This window comes from Amaranthus tricolor, chromosome 8 (assembly GCF_026212465.1).
Source record: "Amaranthus tricolor cultivar Red isolate AtriRed21 chromosome 8, ASM2621246v1, whole genome shotgun sequence".
Classification (NCBI taxonomy): domain Eukaryota; kingdom Viridiplantae; phylum Streptophyta; class Magnoliopsida; order Caryophyllales; family Amaranthaceae; genus Amaranthus; species Amaranthus tricolor.
The window spans coordinates 11,013,098-11,035,560 of record NC_080054.1 but is presented as its reverse complement, the minus strand read 5'-3'; the positions used below and the strand labels follow the sequence as shown (position 1 = coordinate 11,035,560).

The 22,463-nt window shown below is 31.8% G+C and overlaps 1 protein-coding gene across 1 annotated transcript; it reads left to right on the top strand.

Annotated features, from left to right (window-relative positions):
* The first annotated feature begins 18,387 nt into the window (after positions 1–18,387).
* On the top strand, positions 18,388–19,754 carry LOC130820972 (albumin-2-like). The gene is made up of 2 exons (XM_057686549.1): positions 18,388–18,425; positions 18,839–19,754. Exon 2 carries the CDS (start codon positions 18,884–18,886, stop codon positions 19,583–19,585), a length of 702 nt encoding a protein of 233 aa, XP_057542532.1. The 5' UTR covers positions 18,388–18,425; positions 18,839–18,883; the 3' UTR covers positions 19,586–19,754.
* The last annotated feature ends 2,709 nt before the right edge of the window (positions 19,755–22,463 follow it).

The following is a 22,463-nucleotide window of genomic DNA, read 5'->3' as shown; positions in this document are numbered from 1 at the left end:
TCACAACTTTTCTCGGGTGTATACCCGAGTTCCTTCAAGAGTTTTGTGAGCCAAAGAACTTCAGTGATACCTTTTGCAATTCCCCTGAATTCTGCTTCAGCACTGGACATAGCTACTACAAATTGTAGTTTGCTCTTCCAAGAGACTAAGTTCCCACCCACAAGGGTGAAGTAACCAGAAGTAGATTTCCTACTATCACGGTCTGCACCCCAATCTGCATCTGTGAAGGCATGTAGATTTAGGTGTTCATGATTTCTATACAAAACCCCTTTTCCAGCAGTTCCCTTCAAATATCGCAGAATTCGGTATACAGCATCAACATGCTGTTTTTGAGGCTTGTGCATGAACCTACTAACTACTCCCACATCATAGGCTAAATCTGGTCGGTTATGAAACAAGTATATCAGTTTCCCAACAAGCTTCTGGTACTGAGTTTGGTTTGTCAACTCAGCGTCTTCAAGGATCTGGAGTCTATGATTCATCACCATAGGAGTATTAGCTGGTTTGTAGTCTATCATACCTGTTTCTGTCAAGAAGTCTAAGATGTATTTCCTCTGTGATATAAAAGTACCCTTTTTTGATATAAGCACTTCTATTCCCAGAAAATATTTCAGACATCCGAGATTTTTCATTTCAAACTCTTTGAATAGCTTACTCTTTAACTCTTCTGTTTCTTTTTTGTAATCTCTTGTTATAATCATATAATCAACATATATGATAAGACAGGTTACTCTCGTGCCTCTTCTCTTTAGAAACAGGGTATGATCTGGATTGCTCTGTTTGTAACCGAATTTCTTCATTGCCATAGTGAACCTTCTAAACCACGCCCTCGGTGACTGCTTCAACCCATACAGAGCGTTTCTCAGTCTACACCCTTCCCCTTCACCAAAACCATGTGAGAATACTGGTGGGGCTTCCATATATACCTCATTGGACAGGTCTCCATGAAGAAATGCATTCTTTACATCGAATTGATATAAGGGCCAATCTCGGTTTGCTGCAATCGAGAAAAGAACTCTTATGGTGTTGAAATTTGCTACTGAAGAGAAGGTCTCATCGTAGTCTATCCCATGAGTCCTTGTGTATCCTTTTGCTACCAGCCTTGCCTTATATCTCTCAATGCTGCCATCTGCTCTGTGCTTAATTGTAAAGACCCACTTGCAGCCAACAGGTCTTTTTCCAGTAGGTAATGTGCACTTTTCCCAAGTGTTTTCCGGATTAGTGCATTTATCTCTTCTTCCATTGCTGATCTCCAGTTTTCACTCCTCAATGCCTTTCTGAACTGGAGACTCAGACACGGTTGAATCAGGCACGATATTGTTGAAATCGGACTGTATAATGTTATTAGTAGCCTTCGTGGTATCGCCTACTTGTTCTTTTGGGTCGAGATCATTCATTTCTAGGTAGACTAACCAACTTAGATCTATATCCTCATTAGGACTCTCCCCCTTAGATCGAAGGTGGTGGTAATAGAATTCTGTTTCAACAAAATCACAATCAATGGTAGTATATAACCGTTTAGTAACTGGGTTGAAACAGTGGTATTCCTTTTGAGTAGTCCCATATTCCACAAAGACACACTTAACAGCCCGTGGTTCAAGTTTATTTCTTTCTCGTTTAGGCAAATGAACATACACAACACAACCAAAGACTCGAGGTGGTAATGAATAAGTAGAAGGAATATTGGCATGAGTTTTTAGGGTATCTAACGGGGTAGAAAAATTTAGGCTCTTTGTAGGAAGGTGATTGGTAAGATAGGTGGCTATGGAGATGGCTTCAGGCCAGTAATAAGCAGGAACAACGGATTATATCATTATGGCCCAGGTCATTTCAAACAGAGTTCGGTTTTCTCTTTCTACTACCCCGTTTTGTTGTGCGGTATCACATCATGTGGTTTGGTGGATAAGGCCATTTGTGTCATTAAAAAGGTTCATCTCGATATTCTTATACTCAGTACCATTATCAGATCAAAGAATTCTAATTTGTGTTTGAAATTGTGTTTGTGCCATTTTATAGAAAGAGACAAAAGTCTTATAGACATCAGACTTGTTTCTAAGGAAATACACCCAACTCCTTAATCAATTTCATTATTAATTGTTTTCTTCTATTTCAGTAATGCTAAGTTTATGTTGTATGAAATTAATAATTCTAAGTTGTATTCAAAAAGAGTATTATACTCTTTATTCCAACAACTTGTATTATTCAATGTAATACTATTATTTCTTTTCTATTCATTCTAATTTTGTACCAGGCCAACTCAATTATTAAGTCTTGATTATTCATATAATATTCCAATCATATCCTTTAAGAAGTCCTCGGTCTTTCTTGTACTCTTTTTTAATCTCTCGAGCTCTACCTTTTAATCTATCATCCTTGTCAAGAAGTACGCCGTGTTGCGTTGTGTTTACTCTATCGTAAAAGTCACAAAATTACTATTAGCAGCCAACAAATCGTGAGAGAGGCAAAATAGAAAGTAGAATTTCTTTCCATATTACCTTTAATTTACATAGCCATACCCTAGAAAGTTATTCAACTTTTATCTACATTAAACCTAATATGAACACACAAGTTAAAGTATTATTAAATCAAAGTTTGTGACATTATAATACTACTGCTCTTCAAAAGTAAATGTGAGCAAGGAAATTGCATGTGCCTTGTTAATCCCCATAAGTATAAACAAAGAAGTCTCATTTTTATTTTCTATTTCATAGTATATGTGCTATTTTATAGTCGCCTATAATACATAATTCATACTTTATGCTTCCTCCATTTGAAATACTTGTTATTATTTTATTTTTACATTCCTAGTTAAATTACTTTACTAATACAATATAGTGTCATCTGGTTAGGTTTGTCACAAATAACTAATTTAAAAATTAATAAAAACTTATTTAAAGGAATTGGATTGGAATACCCAATAGAGTTGTGAAAAAAATATTCCTAATACGAAAAATCGAAAATTGTAATTTGGTCTCCATTGGCGCAATCCTAATAAGGGCCACCACGGGGGTATGCATACTCTTAACTTCAACGACCCGTTAAGATATCGAGCAACGTCTTGGTCGGTAGTTGCCTTGGGATTAGCTGTCCCTTGTGTATTCTACCAAACAGATTACTGAAGCAACCCGTTCAGTCGGGCAACGACTTAGTCGAGTGATTGAATGGTCAGAGATAAGTCATAATACTCAATGGATTAAAAAGGGAATGATGTATTTAATTAGAGCATTTGTAGTAGGAGCGACAGTCTCGATACGTAATTAAAATTAGTGATAATGTTTACAATAATAATTAACATTAGAGATAATATTTATCAAAAACGATAAATATTACATCAAATTTGATGAAATACATATGGTTTGTTCAAAAAATACATTATAATTAGAGAAAATAATTTTAAAAAAAAAAAAAAAAAAAAAAAAAAAAAAAAAAAAACTACCTTTTCTTTACCACCTTTTGTAGAAAAGGCTACTTGTTCTAATTGTTTTTGTGAAAAAAAATACATATGGTATGCAAAACTCTACCATGTGACAGGATCCGATTGTTGACCTTTAATTTTTTTTTTTAACAAGCACGTTTTTCCCACGTGATGTTACTAAATCTACCTTTTCCTCTGTATTTATTCTATTTTCCTTCCGATTTCCTGTTCTTTCCTCTTTTCCCTTCTCTTATTAATTAAGTCCATTTTCCATATTTTGAAGTAGATTTCAGCCCCTGTTATTATCTAACTCTTACATCTTCTTCCTTATTTATTGCATTTAAATCATGCCCTCATCTTCTTCAATAGGAAAATGGAAGGTCGATAAGTGTGGTTATGGTGCTCGTTTTGCAAAGAAAACTTTGTGGACCAAGGAGAATCCTGTAAGGAGGTTCAAGACATACAAGTTTTTTGAATAGGTTACCAAATTGAGGGGCTGATTAGGTTCATTTTGATGGATGAATCTAATTGTCTATACTTTGTCTTTTAATTCATAGTCACAAAAAAATCATCAAAACCATCTAATATTGATTGGATTCATTATCTCATAGGTTAAATAATAGTAGCATAGTTTCTACAATTAAACACACAAAAGAAGCAAAAATCAAAAAATCAAGATTAAAGACAAGGTCAACCAATTAAACCATAACAAACAATCAAGAAACGTAAGGAAAAAAAAATCTGTATTTAGTTACCCATTTAAAATCAAATGTAATTCTCTTCACCACTCTCTTCTTTTTAGCCATTATTAACAAATTAAAGATGAACTTGTGTTTAGATTGATAAAAAAAAAATCTAATCTTCGTTATGTTAGTAGATTGATAAAATCAGATAATTTAAAGGAGAAAGAAAATGTGAGAAGCAGATTATTATACATATCCATGCAGCAAAGAGAAGAAGAAATTATACGTTGTTGGTTTAATGCAATCGGTGAAGAACAATTAACTTATCAATAGATTAGAAGAGTAAATGCTAAATCTTCACCTTGAATAAATTGTTGCAAGCATAGGTTAACTCTATGAACAATGAGAAGCAAATAGAATGAAAGGAATAAGCTATGGAGAGTGGAGCAATCGTCACTTAAGTGCAATTATAACATCACGTGCAAAAAATTTGTTTGGTCAAACCAAAACTTGACGGTTAAAAAACGAATTCCGTCAGCACGTAGTGTTTTGCATACGTTTGGATCATATAAGGTAGTTTTTCGCAAAAGAAATTAGAATAGTAGTTTTTTGTAAAAGGTGGTATAAAATAGGTAGTTTTTTTTATTGCTAGAACATTTCGATTTTCAGCACATGATTTTGGATTAGAAAACATTGAAATGTTTTACTTCTATGGCCCCGTTTAGATTGAGGATGAATATTAAAGGGGTAAATAAATTTTATAGTAGGAGAATAAAATTAGTTAGGTAGAACATTAAAAGAATTTGATTGTCGGAGAGGTAGAAAAATTAATTAGAAAATTAATGAAACCTAGATAAAATAGTGGATGTTAAGTCATATTCAAATTTTGTTAAGTCATAAAAATCACTGGACTGGATAGTCTTAAATGAATTTTTGTGAAGTATGCTTGTGAATGGGTAAACATGGATGTTAAGTCATATTCAAATATCTGACTAGTACTCTCCCTATTATATTTTTACCTTTCTTTTCTTATTTTTATTTTTATTTATTTATTTTTCTTATGTGCATCTTATTTCTATTTCTATTTTTGATTTATTGTTAAAGGTCATCGTGTGTCTAAGTTGCAAACTTTCCGAGTTGTTGCAGGTTTTGACGCTCTTTGAAGATCTTACTTGAGCCAAGAGACTCTTTAACCACACTCTTCTTTATAAGTATTAGTTATCATCATTTTTTCCTCCTTAAATCCTGATCATAGTTTCTTATGAGGGGCATGGGTATGATGATCACGACTCTCCTTATTACAATTGATTTTTTTTTTTTATTAATTTTTAAAAATTTTTTTTTTTTGCTAAAACGTCAAACCTTTTTTTTCTGAGGGTGATAAAGATGATGAGGATGAACAAGGTTTTCATTCTAGTCAAAGGAAACACAATTCATTTATGAAGGTAAACTCAATGAGTTAATCTATTATAATTAAATTTTATATGTTATAATTTTTACTTCGTTTTTTATTACAATGAGTTGATTAGTATATGTAAAGTCTGCTGCCGATTGTTATGTATTATTGTCCTATGAGGTTACATGTTGGCTCAACTACTTAACTTTGCTGAGGCTCATGTTTATTTTCTTGTCTTCATACGTTGTTGTATAGGCTAATAATTTTCGTGTTATGGTGTATCGTTTTATGTTTTGCTATATTGGAATGTGCCCGAATTTTATATTGTGATTTTTTCTATGATAAAATTTTATTCATCAAAAAATAGTTATAATAATAATAATAATGGTATTTCGTGCTAACGGACGTAAACTCAATGGTATACGGTGAATTAAAACATTTCATGTGGTATATGGTGAATTTCGAAGAAACTCAGTGGTATATCATGAAATATCCGTAATAATAATAATAATAATAATAATAATAATAATAATAATATTAACTTCTAATAATACAATAAAAACTTAAGCCACGTGTTATTCCTTCACTAATAGTTTTGGCGCTTAATTACTACCCATGAAAAGCTTCCTTTGAAAGCTTATAGGACTTTTCTCTTTTTTTCTTTTTATTTCTAATAATTAAATTTTCATTTAAATTTCCATTAAGAGTACAATTCTCCAAACAACTTGGTCTCTTCAAATTTCTTAGTCCTTTTTTCAATAAAGTTAGGAAATTTGTTTTTATCTTGTTTTAATAATTTTTTTATTATAGGGTTTGTTGCCTAAAATTATAATTTATTTTTAGATTTAATTTTTGCTTATTTCAAAAAAAATGCCAATTCTAAACTAATGAAATCCTAAATATACCAGGATTGTTGCCTCATGGAGTAAGAGTAAGCGACTAATCCAAATTTTGGAATACCACCGTTAGGACCAAGGCAGAATAAAAATTGACAAATTCTTTAAAAATCTTGTGCAAATTCAAATTTTTTAACAATTTTGTATATTAAAATATTTAAAAGTTTTGGAATACTACATAATTTAGTATTGAGGTCCCCAAATTTTGAATTTGTATCCATTCGAACATGTTGAACATGCTCAAAAGTCAAAATGTTGCCTAATTAAGATAAACATCTTCAGTAATGTAAACAAGAGGAGCTTTGGTTTTTATTACTACTACATTTGTTTTTTTTTGGTACAACATTGTATTCCATTTAAAATTCAAACTGATTATCAAGTTTTTGATTCCTTATTATGTTGTGCCCTTTTTATGTTTATATTTGTTTTGATGATTTTGAGTAGGGATGGCAATTGGTCGGAGTTGGCTCGGATTATACATACTCCAATTTTGATCCGGATAATAGTCAGACTTTGTTTTTATGTCCACCTCCACTCAGAGTCGGATTATATGAACTCCAATTTTACCCCAACTCGGACGCAGTCGGATGCAGAGTCGGATTATTATCAACCTTAATCGTTGTGATATTGTACTAATGAATTTAAAGCGTACAAAATTAACAAAATATATTTTTCAAATAAAATTTATCAAAAATATATGTAGTTTGAATTCAAGTTTAACAAGAGAAATAGTCCTAGTACTACAATTTAACAAAATTTTCTCGCTTTTTAATTTGGCGTATTTTATTTCTCTTGATCTGATTTTTCGTATTCTTATTCATTAATCTAAATAAAAATACCAAGTAGTTTTTCAAATCGAAAATTACAATTAGTATGAGAGAGAGCTTGAATTAGTCACGTCTAGAGTTTTAAAGGAAACAAAATATTGAGGGTAAAAGTCAAATTAAAAGTTGGATTTCCTTCAGAGTCGGAGTCGGGTCAGAGTGTCTGATTTTTAATAAGGACAACTTCGGTCCGTCTCTAGTTCGTACTCGGATCGTAAAGTTGGAGTCGAAGTCGGATAACGTTTTCCTCGGATTCAAATCGAATTATTTTTCTCAGATCGAATAGAACTAGGATCGGATTCGAACTGAATTGCCATATCTTATTTTGAGTTACTACGATGGCTTAAGTTGGCATTGAGTATGTAAGATAATTGAATGAAAAGTAGGATTTGATTTGGAAAGGCTGATAATGTTTGTACATGATTTTGAGTGGATTTGCTTTAATATGATTAGGATTATAAATCTGATAATTGATAGGATTAATTTTTGACTGATTTGATTCATTGTCATTTGGTTTGTCTGGTTGGGAGAGAAATATTTACTTTATTGAGGGTGATTACGGTAAAATCATAAAACTAATAAAAAAATTAATAATTAATAATCAATAAATAAATAATCCATGAAATATATACTAATAAAAAAACAACTTGTGATACGTGTCACACTCTTATTAAAAAATATTTCAACCTATTTGCTATCATTAACATGGAAAATTTTGATACTTCACTTCATATTTAAGGAAATAATTAACACATTGTAATATTTGTTGATTGGATGTAAATATATGTGATCTATTGATACACTATATTTCCTTATGTAAACCTATAATTTTTTGTTATCTCACATCATAAAGAAAATTAAAACTTGGTTCATTAAGCCGTTATCAAAACTCAAGTGATCTAATGACCAAAAAATATTAATTTTTGTATGTATGATAAGTTAAATTTGATGTTATTTTAAGTTTAGAAAGTTTCTATTTAACTTTGCATAAGTAATTAATTTTAAGTTACCTTTGAAATAGCTATTAAAAGAACAAAAATAAGAGTATTTTCATTTTGAATAGTTGGTTAGTATTGATTTCATAATGGTCTTACATTCCAACATATACAATAAGTGTATCTAAAGAAACTAAATTCCTAATCAATAATCAATAATCAATGATCAATAATAACAAAAAAAACCAATAAATAAATGTCTGGATGACACGTGTCCCATTGTCATTAAAAAATTTTCAAACTCTATTATGTCATTGATTGATATGATAATTTTTGATATTTAAATTTATATTTAAAGATATAACTAAGTCATTAAAACATATAATAATAATAATAATAATAATAATAATAATAATAATAATAATAATAATAATAATAATAATAATAATAATAATAATACTCTTCCGCATCTTCTCTCTCTAGGGATTTTCACTTGCCCGACTTCTCCTCTCTGAATCTCAACGGATTTCAGCCATGGGCAGGAGAGGCAGGCCGGCAAGGATACAAGCCGTCCCGAGGAAGCCGTCACCTGTCAGCTGTTCTTCGAGGGAGCCGTCTTCTTCACCGGAGAGGTCCCTTTTCCAGTCGTCTGTGCGATTTTCTGATGCCCGTATACCTCGTGTTCCTGTTTCCGTTCCTTCAAGTTCCGGCTAACCTACAGTTGGTCTCAGTTGGGTTTCGGTGCTTAAGTCATCGGGGAAGCAGGCGGCTACTCCCTTGACAGCAGCCACTGTGCCATTGCCGGATACGCTTCCCAATCCAGGTCACTACAAATAACTATTGAAATAGCGATGGAAAAATAGCGAGAGAAGGGTTGGTCGCCAGTGGCGACGGCAAGGTGAAGGCCAGATTAGTCACCATATGGGAAAGTATTTTGGCGACGGGCTACGTGGTTGCCAATCACTCGCCAAAGGCATTTATTCCTTTTTTTTTTTTTAATTTTAATTGAATGGTGACGGGCTATATGGTCGCCATTTAGTCGCCCGGAAACACAGTATTTTTTTTATTTTTATTTTAATAGTGGGCGACGGGTTATGGTGGTCACCATATGGTCGCTAGGAGGACCGGAATTTTTTTTGTTTTAATTGTTGGCGACGAAGCTCTTAATCGCCATGTCGACATGTTTTTTTGTTTTGTATTTTTATTTTTTTTTAAATATAGGCGACAGAACGTTTGAAAGCCCTTTGGTTGCCATATTTTTTGAATTTGAATTCTATACATGGCCATGGGGTTGTAATCGTCGTGTTGTCTCCATGTTTTGTATAAATAAGACGCAGAATTGTTGTGTATTGTATATTTCGAAAACTAAAGAATTAGAAGAGTTTAGTGATTTTCTTATTCTATTATGTGGCTTGTTTTTTATCTTTACATGAGTTGTATTTATTTTGATTATTTATATTTAATTTTTATTGTCATTAATTTGATTTAATTTTATTATTTAATTAGTATATATTTTTTTTCCTTTGTTATTTACTTGAGTTTTTTTATATTTTTTATTATTTTATATTTTATTTTTATTGTCATTAATTTGCTTTAATAATTTTTATTAGAATAATTATATTATTATCATATATTGTTATTTTCATGAATTGTTTTGTATATTTTTATTGTCATTAACTTACTTTTCTAATCAGTTGAATAATTATATTATTATGTTATACATAGGTGTTAAAAATGAATTTTAGGCAAGAAAGAAGTTGGATGTACAACCGAAGAAAAAAATGAAAAGTTTAGTTTAAGATTTATGAGAAGGTTGGAAGAGTTTTTAGATTTTGCTCGTACAAAAAGCATGAGTTCTAAGATTAGATGTCCTTGTAAAAAGTCTAAAACTTGTTGTTATAAGGAAGCAGATAAAATAAGAGAACATCTAATGAGAAGGGGGTTTGTTGAAAATTACTATGAGTGGGAATATCATCAAAATACAGAGATAAGAACAACATCTGATGTTGTAGCGGTAGTGGGAGAGTAATCGTTAAACAATCAGAATCTATACTCACAGATGGTGCATGATGTAGTACCTAGTGTATTTCCAGACACTTACCATCAGTTTCTTCCTTCCCAGTATGATGTAGTGTCAGTAGTTAATGAACCACCGGTACACGTTGACGAATATGCAAACCCTCAGTGTCGACAGTTCTTTGAAATGTTAAGTTCTGTAAATAGTCCTTTATTTGAAGGTTGTAAAAATCACACCAAGATGTCTATTATTGGTCGACTTACAAACTTGAAGACAGATCGACCTTCGTCTCACTGAGAGGTGTTACGACGATATTTGTGCTTTTGTGAACGAATTGTTACAAAAACAGAATATGATTTTAAACAACTTCTATGAAACGAAAAAACAAAAAAAGCAAAAAGGGTATTTGGGGTTGGGTCCGCCTCTCAAATTATTTATCCTCCTGAGCAAACGGATATTCCGTCTTCTCAGCCTGCACAACCTGATTATGATGCCATTATTCAACAAAGGTTTGCGGATTTAGAAGCACGGCAAATGGAGTTCAATAATCAATTATAGGAAGCGGTACGAATGGGAAATGCTCAGACTGCCTATGAGACTCACCAAAGGCTGACTGAACAAATTCAAAGAGAACGAGAACTATTTTTGAAATTCATTCAATCGCATCTCAATTTGTATCAACCCCCTCCTCCACTTCCTCCAAATGAATGATTAAATATATGTAATTTTTGTAACTTTGTAAATAAACTTTAGTTTTATATATAATATTTCCAGCTCTTTTATTTTTATTTATTTGTTTAATTTGTATATATATTTTTATCTTAATATTACAACTAATGTAATATATATATATATATATATATATATATATATATATATATATATATATATATATATATATATATATATATATATATATATATATATATATATATATATATATATATATATTATTGCAATTGTCACCTCTAGAATTGTCACCTTTGAGGTTGTTGGGCAAAATACAGTAGCATATCTACAAAATAAGACCAACAACAAAGGTGTATCAAGTTGTAAAACAACAGGTCATAAATGGCCACAGAATCAAAGTTCAGAAGAAATGGCCTGTTGGCTGACCTTGCACGACACCTGAAAATCATGGACCAAGAAGTCAAGGCCCAAGAGTAGCTATAATAACCCACACAGAGCCCACAGGACCAGAATCAAGGTCCTATTTCAGCCAGATCAGTGATCAAGTCTTAGTGTAGTTATTGCCATGCGTTGTTTCTGTTTTTAATAAGTGCTTGGCACGTGTTTTTTTTAATAAGGCTTAGGAAGTTTGTTTGGCCAAATATAGTTTTAATGATCAAGGTGAGAGCATGCTTAGCATTTCCTTTTCTATCTTCTTTTCTTTGTGAATAAAGCAAAGGGAGAACATAGCAAGATTCAACCAAGATCAAGGTGAGAGAAGCTTTGATTGAAGTTGAAGGGCAAGGGTTGAAAAGGTGAGTGAAGCTTTCAAAATTCATGTCCAAGATCAGAGAAATCTGATCATATCTTTTTCAATTTCAATAGCTTTTAAAGGGTCCAATTTAATTCCGCAAACAACCCAATTCGGCCTCATCATCCGGTCCGAATTCGGTCCACCTCGGGAGGTAAAAGTCTATGGATAGCGTCGAACTCTTAGTGTTTCAAATTAGGAGTTTGAGTGCGATAGCTGATGGGAGGGATAGCCAAGAGAAGGACAGAACAATACACATTTCCGTCCCATAATCTGTCCGCAGCTGCAGCGACAGTGTGCATTCTAGAAAGCAATATAAGTAAGCTATTCAAGTGGAGTTTTCGTGTAAGAAATCAAAATAGGGATTCTCTAGATTCCCCAACCAATAAGAGATCAAAATCGTATAGCAATTACATAGCACAATCCTAATACACAAAATTTTAAGAAATGCGTTAAATATTGGTTAAATATAAATAAAGGTCATTTTCATTGTCTAAAAGCCGACACAAATTGTCTTTTGTGACTTGCAACACGAAAACTATCTTTAACAGTACATTGGCTTCAAATAAATCTCAAGTTATCTCTTGTTGACATTTCAAACATTCGAAAGCACTTTGTTCGTGCATCTAGTGTGGAGAGAAATTAAGTATCTATTCAATAATCCTAACACTTAACAAAAAGGGAGTTTTGTGATACATTACAAAAATTGATTATCTTAAAAAGGATTTAGTCATCTCCATTGTTTTGCAAATTGCAATTATTTCCTCCCCTTAACAGTTGTATACTTGTATTATCTTTTTCTATTCTCTAACAGTCTTGTTTTCTTGATGAGACTTTAATTTCTCTCATTAATATTTACACTTTCAATTCACATAGTCTAGGAAGTCAACATTTAAGGAAATAAAGAAATCACCAATATTTGTTTTCACTCACTCATCATAAGACTATTTTTGCTTTATCAACGACAGTAGATACACTGATCCATAAGCGGAGGAATTCCAAGCTCCTGTTCTATTTTGTATCTGAAAAAAAAAGATTCGCTTAGTATCCCAATTGAAGTTGCTCCCAAGAAAGCCAGTTCTCAACACTTACAAATTAAAGCGATCCTCATATGTTATTAGAATAATAGCCAACCTAAGGTGTCCATATCTTCCAGAACGACCAACCTGGACGGCACATAGATTAATAAGTATAAAGTACTTATTAGAAAAGGCAAAAATCTGACCAAAATAGAAACAACATAACATACTCTGGGCAGATAGGTTTCAGAGTTCTTTGGGAAATCAAAATTGATTACAACATTTACGGCTTAAATGTCTATACCTCTGGTAAACAGATCTTAGAACCCAACAACAATAAATGTAAGAACACAAGTTGATGCCAAAAAGTACAAATTTAAGGAGCTATCAAAAACCTTGCAGCAAAAAATAGTAGTTCAACATGCTGTTTTAGAAATGTCAAAACAAGCAGTTAGTGGTTCACAAACTACAAATGGCTTTCGTCGAATGTATTTGGTAGGAATAATAAATGATGATAAATTAAAGTTTCATAAGACCTATATTAGTAGATTTCTTGCTCATTGTTATCCAACTTTCACTTAGATTAGTAGACTTCTTGTCCATCAATCCTATTAAAGCAAGTGTCAATCGGTTGAGCGGAAGTGTGTTGGTCGAGCGGAATGTGCAGAATGAGACAGTAGCTTCACTGGAAGCTCGCTCGACCGAGCGAGATAGTGGCTCGATGGAGCGGTAGTCGAGCAGACTACATTGGATTATGTTTTTGGTCAGAATTTGAAGTGATTATGCAATAAAGTGGTGCATTACTCTAATGTTTATTGTCATAGTTAATTGGGGTGTTAAAAGTGCTTTATGGTGAGTAATTGAGAGGTTCTAGGAATGATACTCACCTTCCACTATAAAAGGGAGTATCATTTATAGAACAAATACCACAAAAAAACACATATTGTTGAGAGGGCTATTGCATTGTTAGAAACTTGAGAGTGTTCTTACTTTGCTTTAGTATTTGTGACCTTGAGAGATTTGTTCTCAAGATAAGGGAGGTTTATTATAATTGTATTGTTGAATCATTTATAATAAAACTACATTTGAGGGGGAGGTATTTAAGATACCTTATAAAATACTTATGTTCATCTTTGCTTATATTTTTCATTTCTTTTTCATTGTTGAAGCTCTTTGAGGCTTTCAGTTCAAATCCATCAAAGGCCGCACTGATCGAGTACACAAGTCACAACAATGCTAAAGCCTTGATCCCATAAAATCAGATTGGCTGGATGAACAAATAACTTAGTGCCAGTGATTGTCCAGTTAAAATCTCCTCCTTGTTGCACATATATCTATTTTAATACTGACTTTTAGGGTTAGATATCTTATATCGTTTATCAAGCCAGTCAACTAAGTCATGTTTAGCTTCCCTCTTCCTTTTTTTTCAACGTTCCACCTTTCTTAATGTCTTCTTGATAGGTTTCTGTTGAATATAATGATACTCAACATATGCAACATTCCTAGTACTGTGTGTGATCAACATATGAAGGACACCAAACTACAGCAACAGCAATATTATACTAAGGTTGTATTTTATCAAAAAAGGTTACCAAGTTTAAATATGCTAAACCTCAAAGTTCTATGCTAAATATTTTGAGGGTTTTTGATATGCAGTACGCCTTTTAAGGTTTTTAATTTTCATCAATTGTCATCCAACTCTAACTCAACTCTAAATTATTCTAATCATCTGCTCCTTCAGACATCTTGTATCTTCTCTAGAAATTCTTCTAAATTTCTAGTTAAGCCTGAAGCATCTTTTTCTCGTCATTCTGCTGCAGTTCACATACAGTAACCTCTGAAACCAAATTGTTATCATCAGTGCACATTAATTGGTTACCTAATTTTTCTTGAGTTATGAATTGTTTTAACTTAAAAATTAATGTGCTTTTACAATAGTTCGGTTAAAAACAATTTGGATACTTATAAGAATTTTAAAATTGGTTCGTGTTGAGTCGGTTATAGCTAGACTTACTTCAATTTTCGCGCATACTTTGGGGTAAATATGACTCAGTTTGGTCACTATTGGATTATCTTGATCGCGATCAATGGTACTATGTCGGTTATAAGAATGAATTGCAGTTCAAATTCAGATTTTCCGATTCTCGGCTAAAGCGATTTGGGGGCAAATTTAAGATATTTTCGGTACTATGAGCCTAAAAACACACTTTTGAATTGAATAATACTTTCCAAGATCTGTTTGCATTGAGTATAAATATTTAAAGCATAAATATCATGTTAATTATTATTAGGTTAATGTAATAAAGATGAACTTATCTTAATACACTCGTATTTTAGAGTTTGTCGAATGATAGTTTACCAATGTGAACAAAAATATAGTATTGCTACTTATGATAAGTTTCCAATCTAGCTTGAAGTATTATTATATGAAAGTTGGTTATATTCAAATTAAATTGCATGTGCCATATTAAAACGCAGGACTATACTAATAACACAACAAACTAAAAAATATAAATGTTGGTGAGAGCTTCTATTGTTATTTCCCTAAATAAATATAATTTAGTGGAATCTTGTTATATTTGTTTTATTATACTAGATAATGTCTGTGCGATGCACGACTTTAATAAAATTTCTGACATATTTGTACAAACACAAAAATAAAATTTTATGGCTTTATGTTTTAACCATCTTGAAATATCTTGTACTCATTTAATAAATAACATCATAAAGATTTTATAAAAAAAATTGAAAATAATAAAATAAAATATACTTTTATGATTTTTTAATACATTAAATGATGTAACCATCTTGAAATATCTTGTACTAATTTCTAAATAATTATATATATGTTAATTAGACTACTGCTCTTTAAAAGTATATGTGAGCAAGGAAGTTGCATGTGCCATATTAATCCCCTTAATTACATAATTCACGTGCGTTTTTTGGGGTTTTTTTTACCCCTCGCAGCAATAACTTCCTCAGGAGTGTCAGGGACAACCAAATTAACTTGGTCTTCATGAATCTTTGATGGAGTTGAAGGATTAACATGAGATGGAGACTTTTGATATGCCTCAAGATCTTCTTCTTCTTCAACATTAGGAGAAGGGGTAGAATCACCAAACCTAGATGTAGCATCATCCTCCATCGCCTTTTAATATGCCTCAAGATCTTTTTTAGTCCATTTAAGAATTTCATTTGAATAAGAGTGTGACCTCCCATTAATGGAACAAGAACAAAATTCTCCACGATCACACAAACCGTCATAAAGGTATGATGGTATGGTCGAATCACTCTTAGATTCGACGGTTGTCATGGACAAACAAAGGCTTCAAACAGTAACAATAGAAGTCGAAGAAGAATGCAAAACAGAGGGCTTGAAAAAAAAAACTCAACCAAAATTCACAAAACGAACATCAAAATGAAGACCAAATTCCGATCTACATTTTAATGCAGTAAAAATGGAGTAAAAAAGAGGAATGAACAGGGGATAAAAGCTAAGAAAGCCATGGAAGAAACTCAAGGAAGAGAGAAAAAGCAACGTGGGGAGAGGAAGCAGAAAATGATGATGGTGTTAAATGAAGGAGGCTACACACATATCTTAATTGAATCCAACATTTAAAATAAAAATATATAGGGTAAAAGAGGGTATTTGAGGGGTATAAATAGGAAAAAAACTTTCCAAAATCGAAAGTATTCTAAATTGGAAAAACTTATGGAACTACCCGTTTTAGTAATGTGGAAAAACAAAAAGGAACGGAGTGAGTATATGTTAATTAGACTACTGCTCTTTAAAAGTATAAGTGAGCAAGGAAGTTCCATGTGCCATATTAATCCCCTTAATTACGCATAAACAAAGAAGACTTATTAATTTTAATTATGATCAAAAGTTACTAATTAATGCATAGTTTGTACTTCGTCCTTTTTAAATACTTGTAAAAATTTCACTATTTTGCCGTGTATAAATGAAATTATCTAATCATAACACAAATCTATGTAATTAGTCTATTTTACTGATTATTATAAAATTGTAAGTGATTATTTGATTTTATATATGATTACTTTAAAACTCCACTTTAAATGTTATAATTAATCATTTTTAAATTATAGGTGATTACTTTAAAAGTACAAAAAATACATTAACTTAAGCCAATAAAATAATCTGATCATAAACCATACTATTTGAGAATTTATATAATTAGTCTATTTTACTGATTATTATAAAACTGTAAGTGATTATTTGATTTTATATATGATTACTTTAAAACTCCACTTTAAATGTTATAATTAATTATTTTTAAATTATAGGTGATTACTTTAAAAGTACAAAAAATACATTAACTTAAGCCAATAAAATAATCTAATCATAAACCATACTATTTGAGAATTTATCCAATGATAATTACATATTTTTGTTTTGGCTGTTTCCTTTTCTAGGTATTATTTAAAGTCTTTTCTTTTATGGAAAAAATTTTCAATCTGGTTTAAAAATGAATAAAATAATTTCATTAGTCCGCAAAATTAAATAGGGGATTTCAAGAATGATTAAGGTTCCTTACGTATTGCTTATCCGCATAACAAAATCATTAATCAAGTAAACCCATTTGATTGTTAAGTTCAGATTTATAGTTTCATTTATAAAACATGAAATTAAACATCTAGTAATTACTTTTATAATCATAGTACAAGATATCAAACTTAATTAACATTTTGAAACAAATAGAGTGCATATTATCTATACAAATTAGGTTTAAAAAAGCTTCCCATAATAATTAAATTTTTCACTTATAATAATCACTACTTGTAATTAACTATCAATAATATCAACTATATCATCACTAATCCACAAAAATTCTTCGGTAACGGAATATTCTCAAAAAAAAGCTTATATATATGAGAGAGAGAAAAAGATATGTGAAGAACTTTTGGGCAAAATGATACTTTTATTTTTCGGTGGGTTTTTTCAATATTGGAGACTTTAGATTCTCTTTTCAGAATGATTTATCTTTTCTCTAAGTAATATAATTAGTTGAAATTTGCAATTTCTTTATTCTATCTTTCTTGTGTTCGACCTGCAGCAACACATTCACTGTGTACTTGCAGTAAATAAAATTTACATCAATTAATAGCAGAAATTAATTTAGATTTTAGGAAATGTCTAGGGTTTGTATTTTGGGGGGAAAATGAAATTATTTTTTACCTTAAACTTGAAGGGATGAGTAATTCTTGTTTTCATGATTATTGAGTGAAAACAAATAGATATCTAATGCTTCTTTTTATAAAAAAAATCTAATGATGTTTATATGGTAAATCTCGAGTTACCATGTGAATTTTGAAAATTTTTTGTCCACCAAAAGAAAAATCAATTACTTTTAGATTGCCATTTGAAAGTTTCCTATTTTAATTCATGACAATGAAGATTTTTCCTTCAATATAGCCGCAAAAATAGATTTAATTAAGATTATAAGTTATTATTTTAAGATTATAATTAATCAATTTAACAGGGTAAAAATAGATTAAATTAGCAATGTGAACACAAATGTAGTATTACGTATGATAGTTCACCAAAAAAAATAAGTAACCCTTGATCAAATTATTTGAACCTAAATACGAGAATATTAATTTAAGGCAAATTGTCAACTTGATTAATATGATAAGTTGTTAATACCCCACTTGTAATCATCAATATATTGCCATGAAAATAATCTTCCATTTCATCTCCGATTGAATATCAAGCCTTTACTTATCAAACTAATTCAAGAGGTATACAAACTCACACTCCTCTTCTCTTTCTTCCTTTTTAGTGTTCTATTAAGATCATTTTTAGTTCATTCAATTAATCACTGAAATCAGATTTTTTTTTCTTAATTAATTTCAAGTTAGCAACTGTATATTGTATTAATTAATCTCTCTATGTTTGTATATAATCATGTTAAGCTTAGATGAAATAATGATCCTGATTGGTTATTAGTTCTAGCTCATCTACACTTCCCTTCCCTGTGTCTAAACTATAATAATAATAATAATAATAATAATAATAATAATAATAATAATAAAGTAAAGAGATACGGTGTATTTATTTTGTTTGATGAATATAAATATAAATTGAATAAAAGCAATGCAAATAACCAAAAAATGATTTGTACATTGACACGAGTAGTTGAAAATTTTCGCAGGGGTAGGGATTTTCAAGTATTAAAGAAATAAAGGAATTAAGGAAAATGTCAAGCCCTATTTATGTAACCGCTGCTTTCAGATCAGGACACAAAAACCAAGCTTATATATTCATGAAGAAGGAATATATCATTGAAGAAGTGAATCCAGGTACATATAATGACACAATATTATATGGACCAGCCAAAGTGAATCAATATTCATCTCTTAAGGGCACAATTTTTGGAGACAAAGGAATAGATTGTGCTTTCCCTTCTGTAGAAGAAGGAGTTGCATTTATCTTCTCCGGTAACCTTTGTGCCAAATGGTCTTACGGTCTAAAAAACCCAAAGAACAAGCTCCTGGTAGGGCCTTCCCCAATTGAAGAGGTATTCCCTTATTTGAATGGTACTGTTTTTGCGAATGGGTTGGATGCTGCATTTGAGACATCACGTCCTTATGAAGTTTACCTATTTAAGGGAGATAAGTATGCTCGTATCTTCTATGAGGGTGCTGGAAAACTGTTGAACAGTAGCCCCATACGCCAAAACTGGGTGACTTTAAGAGGGACTATCTTTGAAAATGGCATAGATGGTGCCTTTTCTTTGGATCATGATACTTATCCGAATTCGGTATACCTTTTCAAAGGAGATACCTATGCTCGTGTCACCTACACACCTGGCACCGCTACTGAGAAACTAGACAACTTGGCAAAAATCAAGAGCTACTGGACTGCTTTAGGAAGCATCTTGCCTCGTTCTAATCAATGATCTGATAATGTTTTTCTAATTCAGTAATCGCTACTATATTGTTTATGTTTAATCAAATAATCCAAGGATAATCAATGTTTTCTGCCTGCCCTGAAAACTACCTTAATCAATTTCATTATTAATTGTTTTCTTCTATTTTATTAATGCTATGTTTATGTTGTATGAAATTAATAATTCTAAGTTGTATTCAAAAAGAGTATTATGCTCTTTACTCCAACAACTTGTATTATTCAATGTAATACTATTATTTCTTTTTTATTCATTCTAATTTTGTACCAGGCCAGCTCAATTATTAAGTTTTGATTATTCATACTCCCTCCGAACCATTTTAGATGTCCCATTTTCTTATTTGGCAATGTCTTTTTTAGTTGTCCCATTTCTATATTTGTCAATCTTTTTTTACTTAAATACCCTTACTTCACACACGTAATTACGAATTTACCCCCGTAAACCCTACTAACCCAAAATAATTAACAATATAACCCAACATCAATAATCTTAATCATTTCCTCCCTTTTTTAATTCTCCTATTTACTCTACGGAAACCCTATCTCTCCCTCTCTCTCATCTTCATCCTCAACGTCTGTATTTTTCTTCATCTTCTTCAATGATCTTCATCTTCATCCCCATTCTTACTGTTTACGGTTTATTATCTTCATCTTCATTTTTTTTCCACCATCTTCGTCTTCTTTGAAACCCTAATAATTTTAGGGGTTTTTTAAATCTGGGTTTATTCTTTACTTTTCTGGGTTTTTCGAACATGGCGTCACCAAGGTCTTGTCTTTCTTGTTTGTCTTCGTCCCAAGAAAGTGATCCTACGATTGGATCTCCTAACCCATGGCTCGATTTCTACAATCGCCTACCTCCATCTTCTACGACTTCTGTTGAAACGGATCCTAAATGGGAAAGAAATATAACTTCTGAAGATGAAAAAATACAGGGTATGTTTGATTTACAACTGGATCTTCAAGATCTATACATTGAGAACTTGTTCCCTTCCTTAGATGAAGAATCATTGGATGATGATGAATTGTTTTCTGATCTAGATGTTCGAGGCCCATTTTCGCGTATGGATACATCTTTCCTGTATGACTAATGATGATTTTGTTTATGTGGTTTGTATGGTATGCATGTCTATGTTCGTGTTCTGTTTTTGTTGCCCTATGATTTTTTTTAGGGTAAACAATTGATTATAGCTACAAAATCCTTAAATCCATTCATTTTACCACCAATCTAGGGTTTTCAGTTCATAAGCCACCAAACATTATGTTTAGGAGGCTATGTTCTTACCAGATGTAGGAGGCAATTAGTATGGGATTTGGGTTATCTGTGATGAGTTCAATTTGTTTTCTGAGATGAATTTGTTTTCATTTTGTTTTTGAAGCCATCAATAAATTATTATATGACATTCCCTTCAAAATGTTTACGGCTAAACAATTTCATGATTTAATGTCTACATCGTGTTTAGACCTAGACATTTACCTTACAATGTAACCCAAAAGTGAGTACAAAAGGTAACCCAAAAGTATACTCATGTGTGTCCTATTTACATGTTACTGGTGTTCATGCTGGTGCTACTTCTGTTAATGTACTTGTTTCTTTTGTTGGTGTTGTTGCATCATTTGTTGCTGGAATATCTGCTGCTGCTTCTGTTAATGTACATGGAAATGGTGTTGGTACTGTTGTTTCTTTTGTTGGTGCTGTTGCTTCATTTTTTGCTGAAATATCTACTGCTGCTTCTGTGGTTGCTGTTGTTAAATGATGTTGATGGAAAACGGCTTCGTCTTTGATCCCCAAGTAAAATAAAATGACCTCAAATGTAGTTTCATCCACCTTTGTGTCCAGATATCTTACTACCTCATAAATGGTTTCCTGTTGTACCCCCAAACAATGTGGGAGTCTCATTTCCCTTTCAAGTTTTGACTTGCTCATGTGTGGAATGTCATAATCTATACCACCTAGTTTCTTAATAACCTCAATTTTACATGCTTGTAGTGTGATCCATACATTTTTCAGTGCATTTGGTTTCAGATTGTCAAATGCTATAGTCACTGCTTTTACTAATTGTGCATAGTTGTATGCTGATTTTTGATGTTGTAACGATTGTATTGACCTAAAGAACCCTAAGTCAAACACATTCATTTCTGGTGAGTTAGGAGGTTGTTGCACTAAGTAGAAGCTAAATCCATCAAGTGTGGCCACCTCTCTAAACACTTCATCATCATCTAAAATGTGTGGTTTAGCATTGTCCTGTTGAATGAAAATTGTTTTGCTTAAATGTGGTGGCCATTTACTTCTAATTGCTGGTAGTATCTTGTGCACAATCATGTCTCTTGTGTGATCTTTAGTGATTGATTGTATTGGTTTGGTCTCTGGCTCTCCTCTCTTCCTGTTTTTTTGAACTCCTTTGTGCTGCCACTTCATGTGTAAAAGGAAATATGCCTATCTTTCCATCAAAAATCATCTCACCTTCACTAGAAAAGATTGTTCTTGCAACGGCACACATAAACATGATCTTGGGGACAAATCTTTTAGATTGGATTTCTCTATGTGGCTCTATTTCATCTTGAGTTAGATAAAATGTTTGTTGTGTCCTTGTAATATAAAACAACTTTTCATCCATGTGCACTACATTTGACATATAATGCGAAGTTGCTTGTTTGCTCATCTAAAATGCAACTACTAAGACAAAAAATTAACCTGTTGAGTTTATTTTTGTCTGTAAGTAATGATTTGATGGCGTTGGTGTGCTTTCGAAAGTACTTTTTTGTTTTCCATCTGCAGATTGTGGTTTGGCTAACTCCCATGGCCCTTGACAGTGCTCTTAAAGTTGTCTTCTTCACCTTTTCAATTGATTTGAATTTGTTTTCATCAAAGG